Raw genomic sequence first — 16744 nt, 5'->3', positions numbered from 1 at the left:
TACACATCGCCCGCACAACGGTTTTAGCTTACAGCTACATAGCGGACGCGGAGCGCGGCCTGGTTACGGGGCAAAGCACGCCAGGCACGCAGAGCTCCGCCCCCTCTGGAGAGACCGGCGGCGACTGCGCACAAGACTCGCCCGCACTGGCTAGCTCCGCCCCCTCTCTTTCTTTGTTTCCCTGTCTGAAGCTCTCGCGGGAGTTCGGCGGCAAATCCCGCGAGCGCAGTCCCCAGGCCTCCCCCCCACCACACACACACACACACACACACACACAAAACACACACACACACACACACACACACACACACACACACACACACACACACACACACAGACACATACGCCGAGCTCTGCGGCTCTCGCGGTATTTTGCGCGAGACTGCCTCCTTCCTTTTTCCCTTGCCAGTCCGCTTGCCTTCCTCACCCCTCCTCCTCCTCCCGGCCTGGCCTCCCCCTCCTCCCCCCGCCGGCCCCCTCCCCGCAGGGATAATATGGTCTCCGGCGATGGACTCCCCAAGTGCAGGTCAGTGTCGCGCGGGCCGCTGGAAGACGCTTGGCCGCTGCGCGCCGTGAGCCTGGGCGCCTTGGCGGGGCGCTCGGGGCTCGGGGTCGTTCTCCCTCCCGCCGGCCTTGCTGGGCCGCGCTCCGCTCCGGAAGCCTGAAGCCTCCGGGCCCCGCGCCTCACCTCCCAGCGGGACCTCAGCCTCTGGCCGTGACCGGTACCTACGTGACACCGGGGTGGCCGCTGCTTAATGCCCTGCGGCGGGTCTTCCGTGAGTTAACCCTAGGGACAGGGACAGAGAGAGAGAGGCCCACCGTCTTCCTCTATCCGAGCCCTCCCCCACCCCCCCCGTTTGTGAGCGGTGGAGGCGGGGGCCGGTGACCCCTTGTTTGGGTTTCACGCCACCAGCCTGGAGTCCCTCCGAGGGGGAGGTCAGGGCAGCTGAACGTTAGTCAGCCCGTTTCCCCGGTTTATTGCACTGTTGAGTCTCCTCCCTTGTCCACCTCCCTCTACAAAAAGAGAAAAATGACTATCCGTCCCGAGAGTGGACTGGAACAATGTTGAGGGTCCTGCCCACCCGCTGCAGGAGTCCACACAATAGATCTTTTCAGTCTCAAGGTTGACTCACCACCACCTGCCTGCCCTCCCCGGAGCAGGGAATAATTCAAACGAGACCCGTGGGTCTTTGGCTGTGTTTATACTGGTTCAGCTTAAATTGGCACAAAACTAGAAGGTCGTGTCTCTCAGGGAGAACATATTATTGCCTAGATTGGTTTTTGGTTTTATCTTTACTTTTATTTTTTACTGGTTGTGTTTTGTTTTTGTTTTTTTTCCCCCGAGGTAGGGTCTCACTCCAGCCTAGGCTGACCTGGAACTCTTGTCCCTAGACTGGCCTTGAACTCACAGTGAACCTCCTATCTCTGCCTCCCAAGTGCTGGGATCTAAGGCATGCCACACTCTGCCCTGGCTTTAACTTCAATTTTAAAGACCTGAAAAGTTGTGGTTTTGTTCAGACTTTTGTCTTGTTGAATGCTACGTTGAGACGTGCATTTTGCTGGGTGTGGTGGTACTTGGGAGGCAGAGGTAGGAGGATCCTTGTGAGTTCGAGGACACCCTGAGACTACATAGTGAATTCTAGGTCAGCCTGAGCTAGAGTGAGACCCTCCCTTGAAAATACCCCCCCCCCAAAAAGTGCTTTTTTGAGGTTTTTTAAGCCTTCCTAGCATAACAGTTTTCTCAAATTCTGCCTTTTAGCACTTGTCTTTCTGAAGCTTGCCTGCACATCATTTAAATCATTCTCTTGTCTTTTACCACATCTCAAAAAAAATTTATTTATTTGACAGAGAGAGAGAGAAAATAGGTATACCAGGGCCTCCAGCCACTGCAAATGAACTCCACATGCATGCGCCCCATGTGCATCTGGCTTATGTGGGTCATGGGGAATGGAACCGGGGTCCTTTGGCTTTGCGGGCAAGCGCCTTAACTGCTAAGCCATCCCTCCAGCCCTTGTTAAGATTGAATGAATTAAGTCATAATGGGCATGCTTTGTAATACAGCGCTGTGGAAGCTAAGGCAGGAAACCGACCTGTGTTACAATGTGACACCCTTCCTCAAACAAAATAGTGAGTTATCTTACTTAGTTTAGAACTATACTACCCAACACAATATACAGCCACATGTAACTTTTTTTCATTTTTTTGAGACAGTGTCTCATCTTAGCACAGGCTGACTTCAAACTCACAAAGATCCCCAGTCTCCCAAGTGCTAAGATTAAAGGCATGATTCAACACTCCTGGCTAGCCATATTTGATTTAAAACAAAATAGTTATTTGCAAGCAGAGAGAGAAGAGAGAATAGGCACACCAGGGCTTTCAGCCATGGCAAATGAACTCCATATTTGTGCATCACTGTGTGCATCTGGCTTTATGTGGGCACTGGGGAATTGAACCCTGGTCTTTAGGCATTGCAGGCAAGTGCCTTAATTGCTGAGCCATCTCTCCAACCCCATATTTTATTTTTTTGAAAAATATTTTTACTTATTTGTAAGCAGAAGAGAAACAGAATGGGCCTGCCAGAGCCTCCAGTCACTGCAAATGAACCCCGTGTGCATGCATCACTTTATGCATCTGGCTTTACGCAGGTTCTGGGGAATCAAACTTGCGTTGTTAGGCTTTGCAGGCAAGTGCCTTTAGTGCTGAGCCATCTCTCCAGCTCCTGTGTTTGATTTTAAAGTCAAACATTCATCATCTCAATGTACTGAGCACATTTCCAGTGCTCAGTAGACCCATCTGCTAATAGCTCCTATATTGGACAGTACCAATAGGAGCATTTCCACCTTTGCACAAAGTTCTCTTGGACAGACTTCCAGGTATTTTCTCTTTGTTAAATAAGATGATTGGTAGATATTAAATGAAAGTTTTGTTTTCCCCCAGGATACACCTTTGAGTACCTTATTGAAACATTAAGTGACAATTCACAAAAGAAGTTCTTCAATGTCCCTAAACTTGGAGGCACCAAGTATGGTAAGGCAGATTTACATTTTCTTGTGTATAATCAGTTTCTACTATAATGCGTTGGTCAGGTTGAGCTGAAGACTTAAGTTTATTTCTGTCATGATGAAATAGGTATGCCTGCAATCTCTTTTATTTACAACACTGTACTCTTCTTGGGACTTTTGTTTGAGGAAGATGTATATCTGTATCTTTTTTTTTTTCTTCAAGGTATGGTCTCACTGTAACCCAGGCTGACCTGGAATTCACTGTATAGTCTCAGGGTGGCCTTGAAGTCACAGTGATCCTCCTACCTGCGATTAAAGGCATGTGCCACCCAGCCCAGCTCCTATATCTTAATTTTTTTCTCCCCTTTGAGGTAGGATCTCACGCTAGCTCAGGCTAGCCTGCAGTTCACTATGTATATGTAGTCTCAGGCTGGCTTCCTGGCAATCCTCCTACCTTGGCCTCCCCAGTGCTAGGGTTACTCTTATGTCAGTCACTGAAAAGGAAACATCATCTGAGTCCACTGACTTGGTTGTACTCCAGTGCTAGGCATGGTTTGCTAACACTTTGGTAGACATTTGCACACTGTCAGTCAGAGTCAAACCTTTCATTGTGGTCTCAGAATGAACTTGGCTAACCTCTAGGACAATGGATGGATGGAAGTCCTGACTGACGATTTATTTTGGTTTAGGCTTACTTTTTTCTTTTTCCTTTTGAGGCAAGGTCTCCTTCAGTAGTAGCCTAGGTTGATCTTGAACTATCAGTCCTGCTTTACCCTCCTAAGTGCCGGTTACAGGCATGTTCCATGACACCCACCTTTTGACTATACTGAAAACTCCCAGCCAGGCCACTGGATGAAAGACCTATTTGGAAGAGTGATCATTGGTAAATTTTTCTGTGAAAACTATATGAGAAATTAAATGCCAAACCTTTCACAATTTTGGAGGTAACTCCCTCCCCACCCCCGCTTTTTGTCCCTCCTCCCTCTTGTAGTTACATAATGAAGAGGATTGCTGGGGAGGGGTTGTGAACTTTTATGAAATTGGAAGTATTTTTGTGTGAGTGCATTGTGAAAACATTTAGCTATTTTGTCAAATTTTAGAAGATCCCTGTCTTAGATTGCTTTTTCAAAATAAGTAGATCACTAAAATGATGGTAGTATCCTTTGTTATATGTATTTAGATGCCATGATTTATATTCATAATTCGTATTCGTATAGTCATGAGTTGTTTACTTAGTAACTTATCTTTCATTCACATTTATCTTCTCCCTAAAGATAAATTATCACTGAGAATGTGTTCATTTCAGAAAAATAATTTGTTTACCAAAATAAATCTTTTAATTCCCCCCCCCTTTTTTTAATTCTAGATTCTAGAAAAGGTTTTTCTTGTCCTTTTTTTTTTTTTTTTTTTTTTTAATAGTTTCATGTAGCCTAAGCTGGCCTGGAACATACTTTGTATCCCAGGCTGGCCTTGAACTTTTGGTCTTCCTGCCTCCATCTTCCAGGCACATACCACCACACCTACTTCATGTGGTGCTGAGGATCAAACCCAGGACCTTGTAGAACTCTATCCTCTGAACTACATCTCCAGTCCCTCAAACTACTTTTATCCACAGCTGATAGGTTAATAAAAGATCATTTGAAGCTAAGAGTGATGGTGCATGCCTTTAGTCCCAGCATCAGGAGGCTGAGGTAGGAGGATCTCTGAGTTCGAGGTCAGCCTGCACTAGAATGGGACCTTGCCTTGTAAACAACAAAGAAAAAGAGGATTTGTAAGGGTAGTATTTTTGTCCTTTAGAACAAATACATGGGTGATTTATGGAAATGTACTGACTTGAAGATGACCTATAATTTCCAGACATAGGGAATCATAAGCAAGTGTAAAATGTATTGAAAAGGAATGATGAGCCAGGCATGGTGGCGCACATCTTTAATCCCATCACTTGGGTAGCAGAGGTAGGAGGATGGCTGTGAGCTTGAGGCCACCCTGAGACGACATAGCAAATTCCAGGGCAACCTGGGCTAGAGGAAGACCCTACCTCGAAAAACTGAAAAAATAAAAGTTAAATTATCTCTTACAGAAAGTAAGTTGTCATGGGCATCTACATATAACCTGCATATTCTCAGAGTTGATGAGCCGTAATTGTTCCTAGTTCTGAAGGATCAGCATCCTGGTGTTGTAGCTTCTCAAGTTTGTTTATTTATTTTGGTTTTTCAAGGTAAGGTCTTACTCTCTCTAGCCCAGGCTTGGAATTCACTATGTAGTCTCAGGTGGCCTTGAACTCACATGATCCTCCTGCCTCTGCCACCCGAGTGCTGGGATTGCAGGTGTGCACCGCCACACCTGGCCCAGCTTTTCAACTTTTTTAAAAAACCATTATTTATTTACTTACTTATTTATTAGCAAGCAGAGAAAGGGAGAAATAAAATGTGTGCGTGAGGGCCTCTAGCCACAGCAGACAAACTCCAGAAACATGCTCCAATTTGTGTATCTGGCCTACGTGGGTACTGGGGAATCGAACCTGAGTGCTTAAGCTTTGCAGGCAAGTGCCTTAACTGCTAAGCCATCTCTCCAGCCCGCTTTTCAACATTTACTGTAAGGAAAGAAAAGGGAGAACTGGTTGAGAATTGGTGGTAGACGAGCATAATGTTGTCCCCCCCCCCCCTCTCTCTGTGTGTGTGTGTGTGTGTGTGTGTGTGTGTGTGTGTGTGTGTAAGCCTGAGACTGACCTTGGCCACCGTCTTCAAGAAAGCTATGCACCTCCTTTCCATTGGCCTGAAGCTCAACAGTTGGGCGAGACTAGCTGACTGGTGAGCTCCAAGGATCTGCCTGTCTGCTACCTCAGTGCTGGGATTTGAGTTGCACCCCCCTGCTTGGCATTTTACATGGGCCCTGGGGATTGAACTCAGCTCATTATGCTTGTGAGGCTAACACTTTGCCACTGAGCTTCACTCCAGCACCGTTAAACAGGATATAATACAAGTCTCTGTGTTTTTACTGCCATTTTATTTTTTTGCTTCCCAAATTTATGCTCGAGATTTGGACACATCATAGACTTTGACTACATTTTTGTTTGTTTGTTTTTCAGGATAGGGTCTTGTTCTAGTCTAGGCTGTCCTGGAATTCACTATATAGTCTGTGGCGATCCTCCTACTTCTGCCTCCCAAGTGCTGCAATTAAAGGCATGGGCCACCATACCCAGCTACTTTTAACTATTTTAACTAATTTGTTAGCTGTCTATTGCTGGGTCCAGTTATCTTTCTGGAAAGGATGAATATCTTTGTGCTCTGAGAAGGCTCATGGGTTGGGTAAGCAATGAAACAATCTTGTAATGTCTACACAGTACACACGTGAGCATCTGAAGATTACCTGACGGATTCTGCAGCTCCCAGGTACACTCATGCACTCAGGAACTTGAGACATTAGGATTAAACGTCACTTGGTTTCACCTTTGCTTTTTCATTGCCAACTTCTTACTTTCGTTATGTCCTTTGGTTGTAAGAAAGAGATACCCATTAGCTCAAGTAAAGTAAGATTTATTATGATTGAACACAATTCCCAGGCTAGTGAAACGTGGCTGTCTCAAGGAAATAAACAATGAACTAGAGTTGACGTAGCTCGTTATTTTCTCTCTGACTTGAAATTTCTGCCCCCTCTGCTCCTTCCACTTGATAGCAAAGAAGCCTTCTGTGCTCGCTCACCTTTACATGGTCCCAAATCACAAATAAAAACCTTTGTCCATTGGGCTGGGGAGATGCCCTGGCAGTTAAGGTGCTTTCCTATGAAGTCTAAGGACCCAGGTTTCACTTCCCTGAACCCATGTAAGCGAATGCACATGCGTCTGGAGTTTGTAGTGGCTAGAGGCCCTGGTGTGTCCATTCTCTCTCCTGCTCACTCTAATAATAAATAAATTAAAAATATATTTTAAAAATCTTGGTCTCTAGCTTAGTATTTTTTGTTTGTTTAGGCAGGGTGTTTTGTTTGACTACCCCAGGCTGACCTGGAGTTTACTCTGTAACCCAGGCTGGCCTTAAATTTGTGGTGTTCCTCCTTTTACCTTGGCTTTCTCATGAGTATTGGGATTAAAGGTGTGAGATGAACCAGGCATGTTGGCACATACCTGTAATCTTGGCTCTCGGAAACTGAGGCAGGAGACTTGCCTTGAGTTGGAGTTCAGCCTGGGCTACAGAGTGGAACCCTACCTAAAAACAGTAATAAAAAATTCCTGAGAGAGGGCCATCCATTTGTCTCAATGTACATCTTTCCTCACCGGGGTGCTGGTCATTGACCTGCCATGAGTTCTATTTCACTTGTAGTCAAGAAGACAACAGGACATTGAGGGCTGCCCATTTCATGATAGCAGTTTGGGTAGGCACCATGTTTGATATGTAAGTAAATAGTGCCAGTTTATATGTTATCAGTAGCAAATGGCAAGAGTATATAATTTTGCACTAACTCAGTAAATGAGATTATATTTCTTGGGCTTATTTTTTTAATTTTTTTGGTTTATTTTTATTTATTTATTTGAGAGCGACAGACACAGAGAGAAAGAGGCAGGTAGAGATAGAGAATGGGCATACTAGGGCCTCCAGCCACTGCAAAATGAACTCCAGATGCGTGCGCCCCCTTGTGCCTTTGGCTAAGGTGAGTCCTGGGGAGTTGAGCCTTGAACCGGGATCCTTAGGCTTCACAGGCAAGCGCTTAACCGCTAAGCCATCTCTCCAGCCCAGCCTGAGTTTTTTTTTAAAAAATAAATAAAATCAGGCCAGTGTGGTGATGCACACCTTTAATGCCAGCACTTAGCAGAAGTAGGAGGATTACTGTGAGTTTGAGGCCACCCTGGGACCACATTGTAAATTCAGGGTAAGCCTGGGCTAGAGTGAGACCCTGCCTCAAAAGAAAAAACAAAAAGTAAATAAATGAAAACAAAAAACATTTTTTTAAACAATTTTTTTTGGTTCATTTTTATTTATTTGAGAGTGACAGAGAGAGAAAGAGGCAGATAGAGAGAGAGAGAATGGGCGCACCAGGGCTTCCAGCCACTGCAAACGAACTCCAGACGCGTGCGCCCCCTGTGCATTTGGCTAACGTGGGACCTGGGGAACCGAGCCTCGAACCGGGGTCCTTAGACTTCACAGGCAAGCGCTTAACCGCTAAGCCATCTCTTCAGCCCAAACAAAAACATTTTATTTATTTGCAAGTAGAGAGAGGAAGTGGCAGATAGAGAAAAAGTGGAGGGGCTGGAAAGATGGGCAGTTAAGGTGCTTATCTGCGAAGCCTGAGAACCCAGGTTTGACTTCCCAGAACCCATGTAAGCCAGATACACAAGGTCATGCATACACACAAAGTGGTACACATGTCTGGAGTTCGATTGTAGTGGCTAGAGGCCCTGGCATGCCAGTTCTATCTTGTATGTGTGCACGTGCACTCTCGCTCATTTAAGAAAATGCTTTTAATCCCTGCACTCTGGAAGTAGAGGTAGGAGAATTGCCATGAGTTTGAGGCCATCCTGAGACTACATAGTGAATTCCAGGTCAGCCTGGATCAGAGTAAGAGCCTACCTAGAGGGGAGAAAAGTGAGAGTGAGAGAAATGGGCATGGCAGTTGCTTCTAGCTAGTATAAACGAACTCAGATGCATGCACCATATCTGGTTTTATGTGGGTACTAGGGAATCGAACCTGGGATCTTAGGCCTTGTAGGCAAGTGCCTTAACTGCCAAGCCATCTCTCTCTGGCCCTCAGGTGAAACTGGTATTGTGTGTGATAAACAGCACAAACACTAATTAATATAACTTGGTGCCGTTGCCCTGAATATTCTAAAGCATCAGCAATTTCACTCACTGTTATTTTTGTTTGGGTTTTGGTTGGTGTTTTTCTTTTGTTTGTGAGGAGGGGCTTTTAAGGACAGGGTCTCACTCTAGTCCAGGATCACCTGTAACTTAGTCTGTATCTACGGCTCAGGCCACGTTGCCCCATGTTGTTTTGAGATAGGATCTTACTCTAGTCCTGGCAGCTTTGAATTCATAGAAATCTTCCTACTTCAGTCTTCTGATCACTGGGATCACAGGCATGCGTCAGTAAGTCAGGCTGCTTTTAAACAGTGCAAAGGTCAAAATAATTGAAATGAAAAGAGGAGAGGGAATGAGAGAAAAAGCAAGGAAGAAAAAGAAATGGAGGGAGGGAGGAAAAAACAATGTCTCTGTTGACCTCAGATTCTTTGAAAGGACCCCAGGAATCCTAGGACCATGCTGTGAAAACCTGTGGTTTTGAGACCAGCATGAGGGAGGAAAGGCGGCTAGGACAACCTGGGTGAGAGGGTTTGTAATGGGAGTTTGCACAGTGATGCTACTGACGAGAGCAGTAGACCTAAGGATGTGTTAAAGATACTTTTATTGCTTGTTTATTTTTATGTATTTATTTAAGAGCAACAGACATAAAGAAAGGCAGATAGATAGAGAATGGGTGTGCCATGGCCGCCAGGCACTGCAAACGAACTCCAGATGCATGTGTCCCCTTGTGCATCTGGCTTACGTGGGATCTGGGGAAGCATGCCTCGAACCGGTGCACTTTGGCTTCATAGGCAAGCACTTAACCACTAAGCCTTCTATCCAGCCTAAAGGTAATTTTTTTCTCCTTGGTACTGGGGATTGAATCCAGGACTATGAGCATTCTTGGGAGTACTCTACCATTGTCCTATATCCCCAAGCCCTTACTTTCACGTTCCTTTTGAGACAGGGTCGCACTAAGTTGCCCACACAGGCTTTGAACTTGCTGTTCTCTTGCCTCTGCCTCCCTAATAGCTGGGATTATAGGCCTACACCATGAGGCTCACTTACATGCCCTGCATTGCGTTAAGTGTCGACATGGATGGTGTTACTAACGGAGCTGGGAAGCAGAAGAAGAGATGGTGATGGGGCAAGAACAGAGTGGAAATCAGTTGCGTTCAGCTTAGGTATTAGTGAACTTGAGAACATGTCAGTACATCTTCAGAAGGCAGCGATGCATATGGTTTTAGAGCTCAGAAGACAGACTTGTGTTACAGACAAATATTTTAGGGTTATTGGTGGAGTGCAGGCTCTTAAGCATACCTATAACTGCACAGTCTAGACATAGGAGCAGCTAAAGCCACTAGGGGAGGCTTCTCTAGTGAGACGCCAGACAGAATTCTTACACTTAAGGTCTGGTAAAGAAGTCAAGACCAGTGAGGACAACAAATCAGGGCTGCCAGAAAGTGTTAGGAACTGTAAGGGATCTAACATTTTACATTCCTAGCAAGGTAACAAGTGAGCCTAATAGTTTGATAGATGTTGGCAGAAGGCATACAACTTCCTGGGCCAGAGACAGGTACAGTTTATTCCCTACCCATAACAAAGCAGTACCTTTAGTGGTTACATCTATGCTGACTTTCCCAAGCTCTGCTTTCTACCATGTGATGTTAATGAGAGCAAGGTAATAACTATACACAGTGACTGGTTATAGAAAGCTGACCCACAAAACACATGTGGGCTGTGGGCTGGAGAGATGGATCAGTGGTTAAGGCTTGTTGCAGTAGGGTTTGCATTGCTGGTAGACATCACCTGACCAAGAGCAGCTTGTGGGAAAAAGAGATTTACTTTGGCTTGCAGGCTCGAGGGGAAGCTCCACGATGGCAAGGGGAAATGATGGCATGAGCAGAGGGTGGACATCACCCCCTGGCCAACATCAGGTGGACAGTAGGAACAGGAGAGTGTGCCACAAAGTGGCATGGGGACGCTGGCTAAAAACCCTTGTCCAACAAATTTCCATCAGCTGGGAACCTAGCATTTAAGTTTATGGGGGACACCTGAATCAAATCACCACATTCCGCCCCTGGCCCACATAAAATGATAACTATACATGATGTAAAACGCAGTGCATTCATCCAACTTTAAAAATCCCCATAGTTTTTTGTTTGTTTGTTTTATTTATTTTGAGGTAGTGTCTCACTCTGGCCCAGGCTGACCTGGAATTCACTATGTAGTCTCAGGGTGGCCTCAAACTCATGGCGATCTTCCTACCTCTGCCTCCCAAGTGTTGGGATTAAAGGTGTGCACCACCACACCCGGCGTCCCCATAGTTTTTAATCAATCCCTATGATGTTCAAACATCCTCATAATCCAAGGTCGTTTAACTGAGCCATAATACCAAAAATACCCCCAAGACCCATAGTGGCACAGAATAAACACACTGCAAAAGATGACATTGGACATAGTAAAGAAATAATCAAGCAATACATGATTTAAACAGGGCAAACACCAAACTCTGTAGCTACAAGTACAACAACTCTAGCCAGTGACAAATCTCTACTGCTAACCAATAACAAGTCTCTGGAGTTCCAATTCTGCCCCTCCAGCTAGGCTACTCTCAGTCCTGGAAAACTTCATCGGTGCCGGCAACTTTCCTTATCAGCCATCTCATGGTCCCAGCATCTCCACTGCAATCCACGGTTCATCTTTATGACCCCATGGGGTCTCCATGCAGGCATCCAGCAAACCTGCTTCACACTGCCCATGGCTGTTTCCAAAACATAAGACCATGCTGCAAATTCAATGACCCTCTCTTTCCTGCATTTCTTACGCTCCACAATATCAGGTGGGGTGCCAGTTTGTTAATGGGGGGGGGGCTAAAGCAGACTTTGAAGAACAGGACAGTCCTTGAGCACTGAGGCCCCTCCAAGAGTCTACATTCTTCCTGTTGCCCCAGTGCAGGTCCAGCTGGTCCAGTCTCAAAGGTTGTAATCTCTCAATTGCAGCTGAACAGACAGCAGTTCACCCAAAGATTTTTTTTTCTGTGCCATGTCCCTCTGCTCTCACCACTTATTTCAACGCAGGGCAACCCTGAACAACTACTCAGGACAGGGGCATAACAGCAAGCGTCTCACAAATTGCTAGCCCAGTACAAGCAAAGCTCTTTCTCACCCTCATAAGCCAAACCTCACAGTCCATAGTTCTTTTTGTTTCTTTTCTTTTCAATTTTTTTTTTAATAACAACCTCCATGATTATAAACATTATCCCATGGTAATGCCCTCCCTCCCTCCACTTTCCCCTTTGAAACGCTACTCACCATCATATCCCCTACCCCTCTCAATCAGTCTTTTTTTATTTTGATGTCATCATCTTTTTGTCCTATTGTGATGGTCTTGTGTAAGTATTGCCAGTCACTGTTAGGTCATGGATATCCAGGCCATTTTGTTTCTGGGGGAAGCACGTAGTAAGGAGTCCTACCCTTTGGCTCTTACGTTCTTTCTGCCACCTCTTCCGCAATAGACCCTGAGCCTTGGAAGATATGATAGAGATATTGCAGTGCTGAGCACTCCAGTCACTTCTTTCCAGCACCACGATGCCTTCTGAGTCATCCCAAGGTCACTACCATCTGAAAAGAGAAGATTCTCTACCAAAAGTGACAGTAGCATTAATATATGGGTATGAACATCAAGAGAAGTGCTTCCTGGGCAGTTTAATAAGCATAATATATACATTTAGCCAGACAGCAGCAGACATTACACCCCTAGGGCTCATGACTACCCCTGTTTTAAGTTTTCAGCATCAAGGATATATTCCCTGCCATGGAGCAGGCCTCCAGTCCAATTAGAAGGCAGTTGGTTTCCACCATGACAGATGTGCCACTATTTCACCTTTTGGCTCATTTGGCCTGGCTGGGCAAATATAAGGCTTGCAGTGTCTACTGTTGAGTATCTTCACTAGTATTTCTCTTTCTCCCATTGAAATGCATACATTGTAGCTTTTTCCAGCTTTCTATCAGCTGTTCTACATAAAGGAGTTTTTCAGCTCAGCTCCAGCAGGATTTCTCAGTGACCTTGCAGCCTAAGTATGTAGAGTCTTCAGCACTAGGGTCTTACCATCTATTCCTGGGGGGAAAACCAAGGGCCTTGGCAATGCCCTGTAATGTTTTGGGGGCATCCGGGACCTCTGTGGCCAACAACTCACTGGAAAGTATCCCATCCCTGGCACTGAAAATTTTCTAGCAACAATCTATGGCTCCTGAGTGTTCCGTTGTCCAAAAAAGCAGGTTTCCATATGATTCATTCATATCCTCTTATATTTTTTTTTTTAATTTTTATTAACATTTTCCATGATTATAAAAAAAAAATCCCATGGTAATTCCCTCCTCCTCTTAGATTTTGATCAGCCCTCCCTCCACCTTTCCTTTACTCAATCTCTTCCCCTGACCTCACTTAGGCCTTTTCACCCCATTAATCTATTCTTCTACTTACAGTTCTTACTGCATTCATGCTTTTCAACTCTGACAGAATAGTCCATCAAGCTGTTCTTACAGCACTGCAATGTGTCTCTTAGGCCAAGGTTTCAAATCCTTCCACATTCCTCCTGAAAATCAGCTCCAAAAGGCCAAAGCCACAGAGTCAGGTGCTTAGCAGCAACCCCACTCCTCAGTACCATTTTACTGTTGCAGTCAGGTTTGCCTTGCTGGTAGAAATCATCCAACCAATAGCAGCTTGTGGAGAAAAAAAAAAAAAAGATTTATTTCGGCTTATAAGCTCAAGGGGAAGCTCCACGGTGGCAGGGAAAATGATGGCATGAGCAGAGGGTGGACATCACCCCCTGGCCAACATAAGGTGGACAATATCAACAGGAGAGTGTGCCAAACACTGGCATGGGGAAACTAGTTATAACACCCATAAGCCTGCTCCCAGCAATTCACCCCCTCCAGGAGGCATTAATTTCCAAATCTCCATCAGCTGAGAACCTAGCATTCGGAACACGTAAGTTTATGGGGGACACCTGAATCAAACCACCACAAGGCTCTTGTCTGCAAAGCCTAACGGCCCAGGTTCTATTCCGCAGTACTCACATACAACTGGATGCACGAAGTGGTGCATGCATATGGAGTTCTTTTGCAGTGGCTGGAGGCCCTGGCATGCCCAGTTTGTCATTCTGTCTGGCTTTATGTGGGTATCAAACCCAGGCCGTCAGAGTCTCACTATGTAGCTATAGCTACCCTGGAGCATACTATGTAGACCAGGCTGGCCTTAAACTTGGAGCAATCCTCTTGAGTCTGGCAGTTTCTTAAAATAGTTAAGGGACTGGGGACTGGAGAGATGGTCCAGTGGTTATAGGCACTTGCTTGCAAAGCCTGACAGCCCAGGTTCAATTACCCACTACCCCACATCAAGCCAGATGTACAAAGTGGTGCATGTGGCTGGAGTTTATTTGCAGGTCGTAGCAAGAGACCATGATGTGCCATTCCCTCCATCCCTCTCTGCTAATAAATAAATAATTTTTTTTTTTTTAAGTTTAAAGGCCTGGGAATGTGACTTGGTAGTAAGAGTTCTTACCTAGCATGCAAGGCCCTAGTTCCAATTCCTAGCATCAGTAAATGAGTTAAATATAACTTTATTATATGATCTTGCATATTTTTTCCTTAGGTATCTGCTCAAGAGAAATGAAAACATTTATTCACATAGAGGTACAAACAAAGTAATTTTAGGGAACATTATTTGTACTACCTGAAAATTAGAAATAACCTTAATGCCCTTTGGTGAGTAAACTGGAGACAAAATTTGGTATATAATAAAATGCAGTTTGGTAAAATTAACTATAGATATATGTGACAATATAGATGGACCTTTAAAGCATATCCAGTGAAAAAAGCCAGACACAAGCCAGGTATGATGGCTGGTGCACACCTTTAATCCAAGCACTCAGGAGGCAGAGGTAGGAGGATTATGTGAGTTCAAGGCCACCCTGAGACTACATAGTGAACTTTAGGTCAGCCTGGGTTAGAGTGAAACCCCACCTCGGGGAAAAAAAAAAAAAAAAGGCCATACAGACACAGGTGAAGTTATTATGTCAGTCCTTTAGAAAATATTCAGAAAAAACAGAATAGACAAGTGAGTTCCTGGGGTTAAAGATGAAAGGATGAAGAGTAACAGAAAGTGGACATGAAGGGGCTGCTGATTTGGTGAAAATGTTTTAAAACTGATTCATGATGTTGAGTATTCACTTGGAAAGGGTAAAGTTAGGTGCAAAAAATATTTCAATAAAATTAATTAATTTTTTTAAAAAGAACAATGGAGCTGGAGAGATGGCTTAGTGGTTAAGTGCTTGCCTGTGAAGCCTAAGGACCCCAGTTTGAGGCTCGATTCCCCAGGACCCACGAAAGCCAGATGCACAAGGTGGCGCATGCATCTGGAGTTTGTTTGCAGTGGCTGGAGGCCCTGGTGCACCCATTGTCTCTCTATCTGCTTCTGTCTTTTTTTGTCTGTGGCTCTAAAATAAAATAAAATATAAAGAATATAAAATAAAATAGATCAGTGTTTATGAGCCAGGGACATGATATAACCCAACTGAAAAGCAGAAAAGCCAGGCATTGTGTAAGTTTCCCTTCCCCCACCCAGAAGAAATGGAAACAGGTATCTCCTTATTTCTGGTAAGACATTAACAACAGACCAGAGAAAGGATTGCACTCAAGTCTAGCATGGTGAATAAGTGAGTTTATTGTGGTTCTTACAGGAGGATGGGTAATGATTTACAAAAGCTGTTTCCTGTCCAACTTAAGGCAACTGCGCCAGAGTCTGCTCCCTCCCTGCATGTTTATTGCTTATGTAAACTGAGGGAGGGCCCTGAAGTTCAGTGAGCCTCCATCTTCCCTGAGAAGGCAGTGTTTCCATTCAGAGCATACAGCTACACACCACACCATCCCTTCCTTCCACTCTCTTCTGTGCCCTCTTCTCAAATGTTGCCTGGTTCTTGAGTGAGTAGGAAGTGTTAGAAATGTCCGTTTATTTTCTTCTATTTATGGCTGCTCATTGGGCCAATTTATACTACAGTAACTATTACTGGCTTCCATAAGAAAAGAGAAAAAGTCTCCTTCCACAACCTAGCATAACAGCAGCAGTAATATAGGCATGAACACAAATGTTAAAAGCAGATGGCCAAGGCCTCTTCATAAGGTCTATGACATGATCAGCCACAGGTCTTTGCCTTGGCTTATAGTGCCAAATAGTGTCCCCTCCTGTGGAACAAGCCTTAAATCCAGTCAAGGTGATTGCACATGTAACAGCCATGCCACTGTTAGACTAGTTGGACACATCTTTCCTGGTATGTTAATTGTGGAGCACAGGTGCACAGCTGACAGGAATATCAGTGTGATTTCTCCTTCGGCAGCTAGCATAATGTTTTCTGGTACCTTGGAAGCCAACCAGTAGGAAAGATGCTTCTAGCTCAGCCTCCATTTTATTTCTCCATGTCCTGCAGCCTAAATGCAGTGATTTCAGCAGCAGGGACTTACCATCTTGTTCTGGTATACAGCCAATAGCAGTTACACTGGAGTGTTTTTTAGTAACCCCATAACTTTTGGGTGTGACTTTTTCCACTCTGCATGGTGATTTCAAATGTGTTTTAAAAAATATTTAGTTAAAGGGGGCGCTCGCGTCTGGAGTTCGTTTGCAGTGGCTGGAAGCCCTGGCGCACCCATTCTCTCTCACTCTCTATCTGCCTCTTTCTCTCTCTGTCACTCTCAAATAATCAAATAAATAAATAAAAATCTTAAAAAAATATTTATTTATGAGCGAGGTGTAGGGGAGGGGGAGAAGGAGGGAGAGAAAGAGAATGGGCATGCCAGGGCCTCTAGCCACTGCAGACAAACTCCAGATACATGCGCTACCATGTGCATCTGGCTTATGTGGGTACTGGGGAATTGAACGTGAGTCCTTAGGCTTCACAGGCAAGTGCCTTAACCACTA

General features: G+C 44.9%; 1 protein-coding gene across 2 annotated transcripts in view; it reads left to right on the top strand.

Annotated features, from left to right (window-relative positions):
• The first annotated feature begins 278 nt into the window (after nt 1-278).
• Ireb2 (iron responsive element binding protein 2) overlaps nt 279-16744 on the top strand; it is a 68292-nt gene continuing 51826 nt past the window's right edge. Inside the window, exons 1-2 of one of the 2 annotated variants that reach the window (XM_045160334.1) lie at nt 279-526; nt 2938-3027. In XM_045160334.1, the coding sequence (XP_045016269.1) occupies nt 508-526; nt 2938-3027 (109 nt within the window). In that variant the 5' untranslated portion in view covers nt 279-507. The remainder of the gene's footprint in view (nt 527-2937; nt 3028-16744) is intronic. The other variant, XM_045160335.1, reaches the window with a different exon arrangement.

This window comes from Jaculus jaculus, chromosome 10, assembly GCF_020740685.1.
Source record: "Jaculus jaculus isolate mJacJac1 chromosome 10, mJacJac1.mat.Y.cur, whole genome shotgun sequence".
Taxonomy (NCBI): domain Eukaryota; kingdom Metazoa; phylum Chordata; class Mammalia; order Rodentia; family Dipodidae; genus Jaculus; species Jaculus jaculus.
Note: the sequence above shows the minus strand (reverse complement) of the source record. Positions and strands in the feature narration are given on the sequence as shown.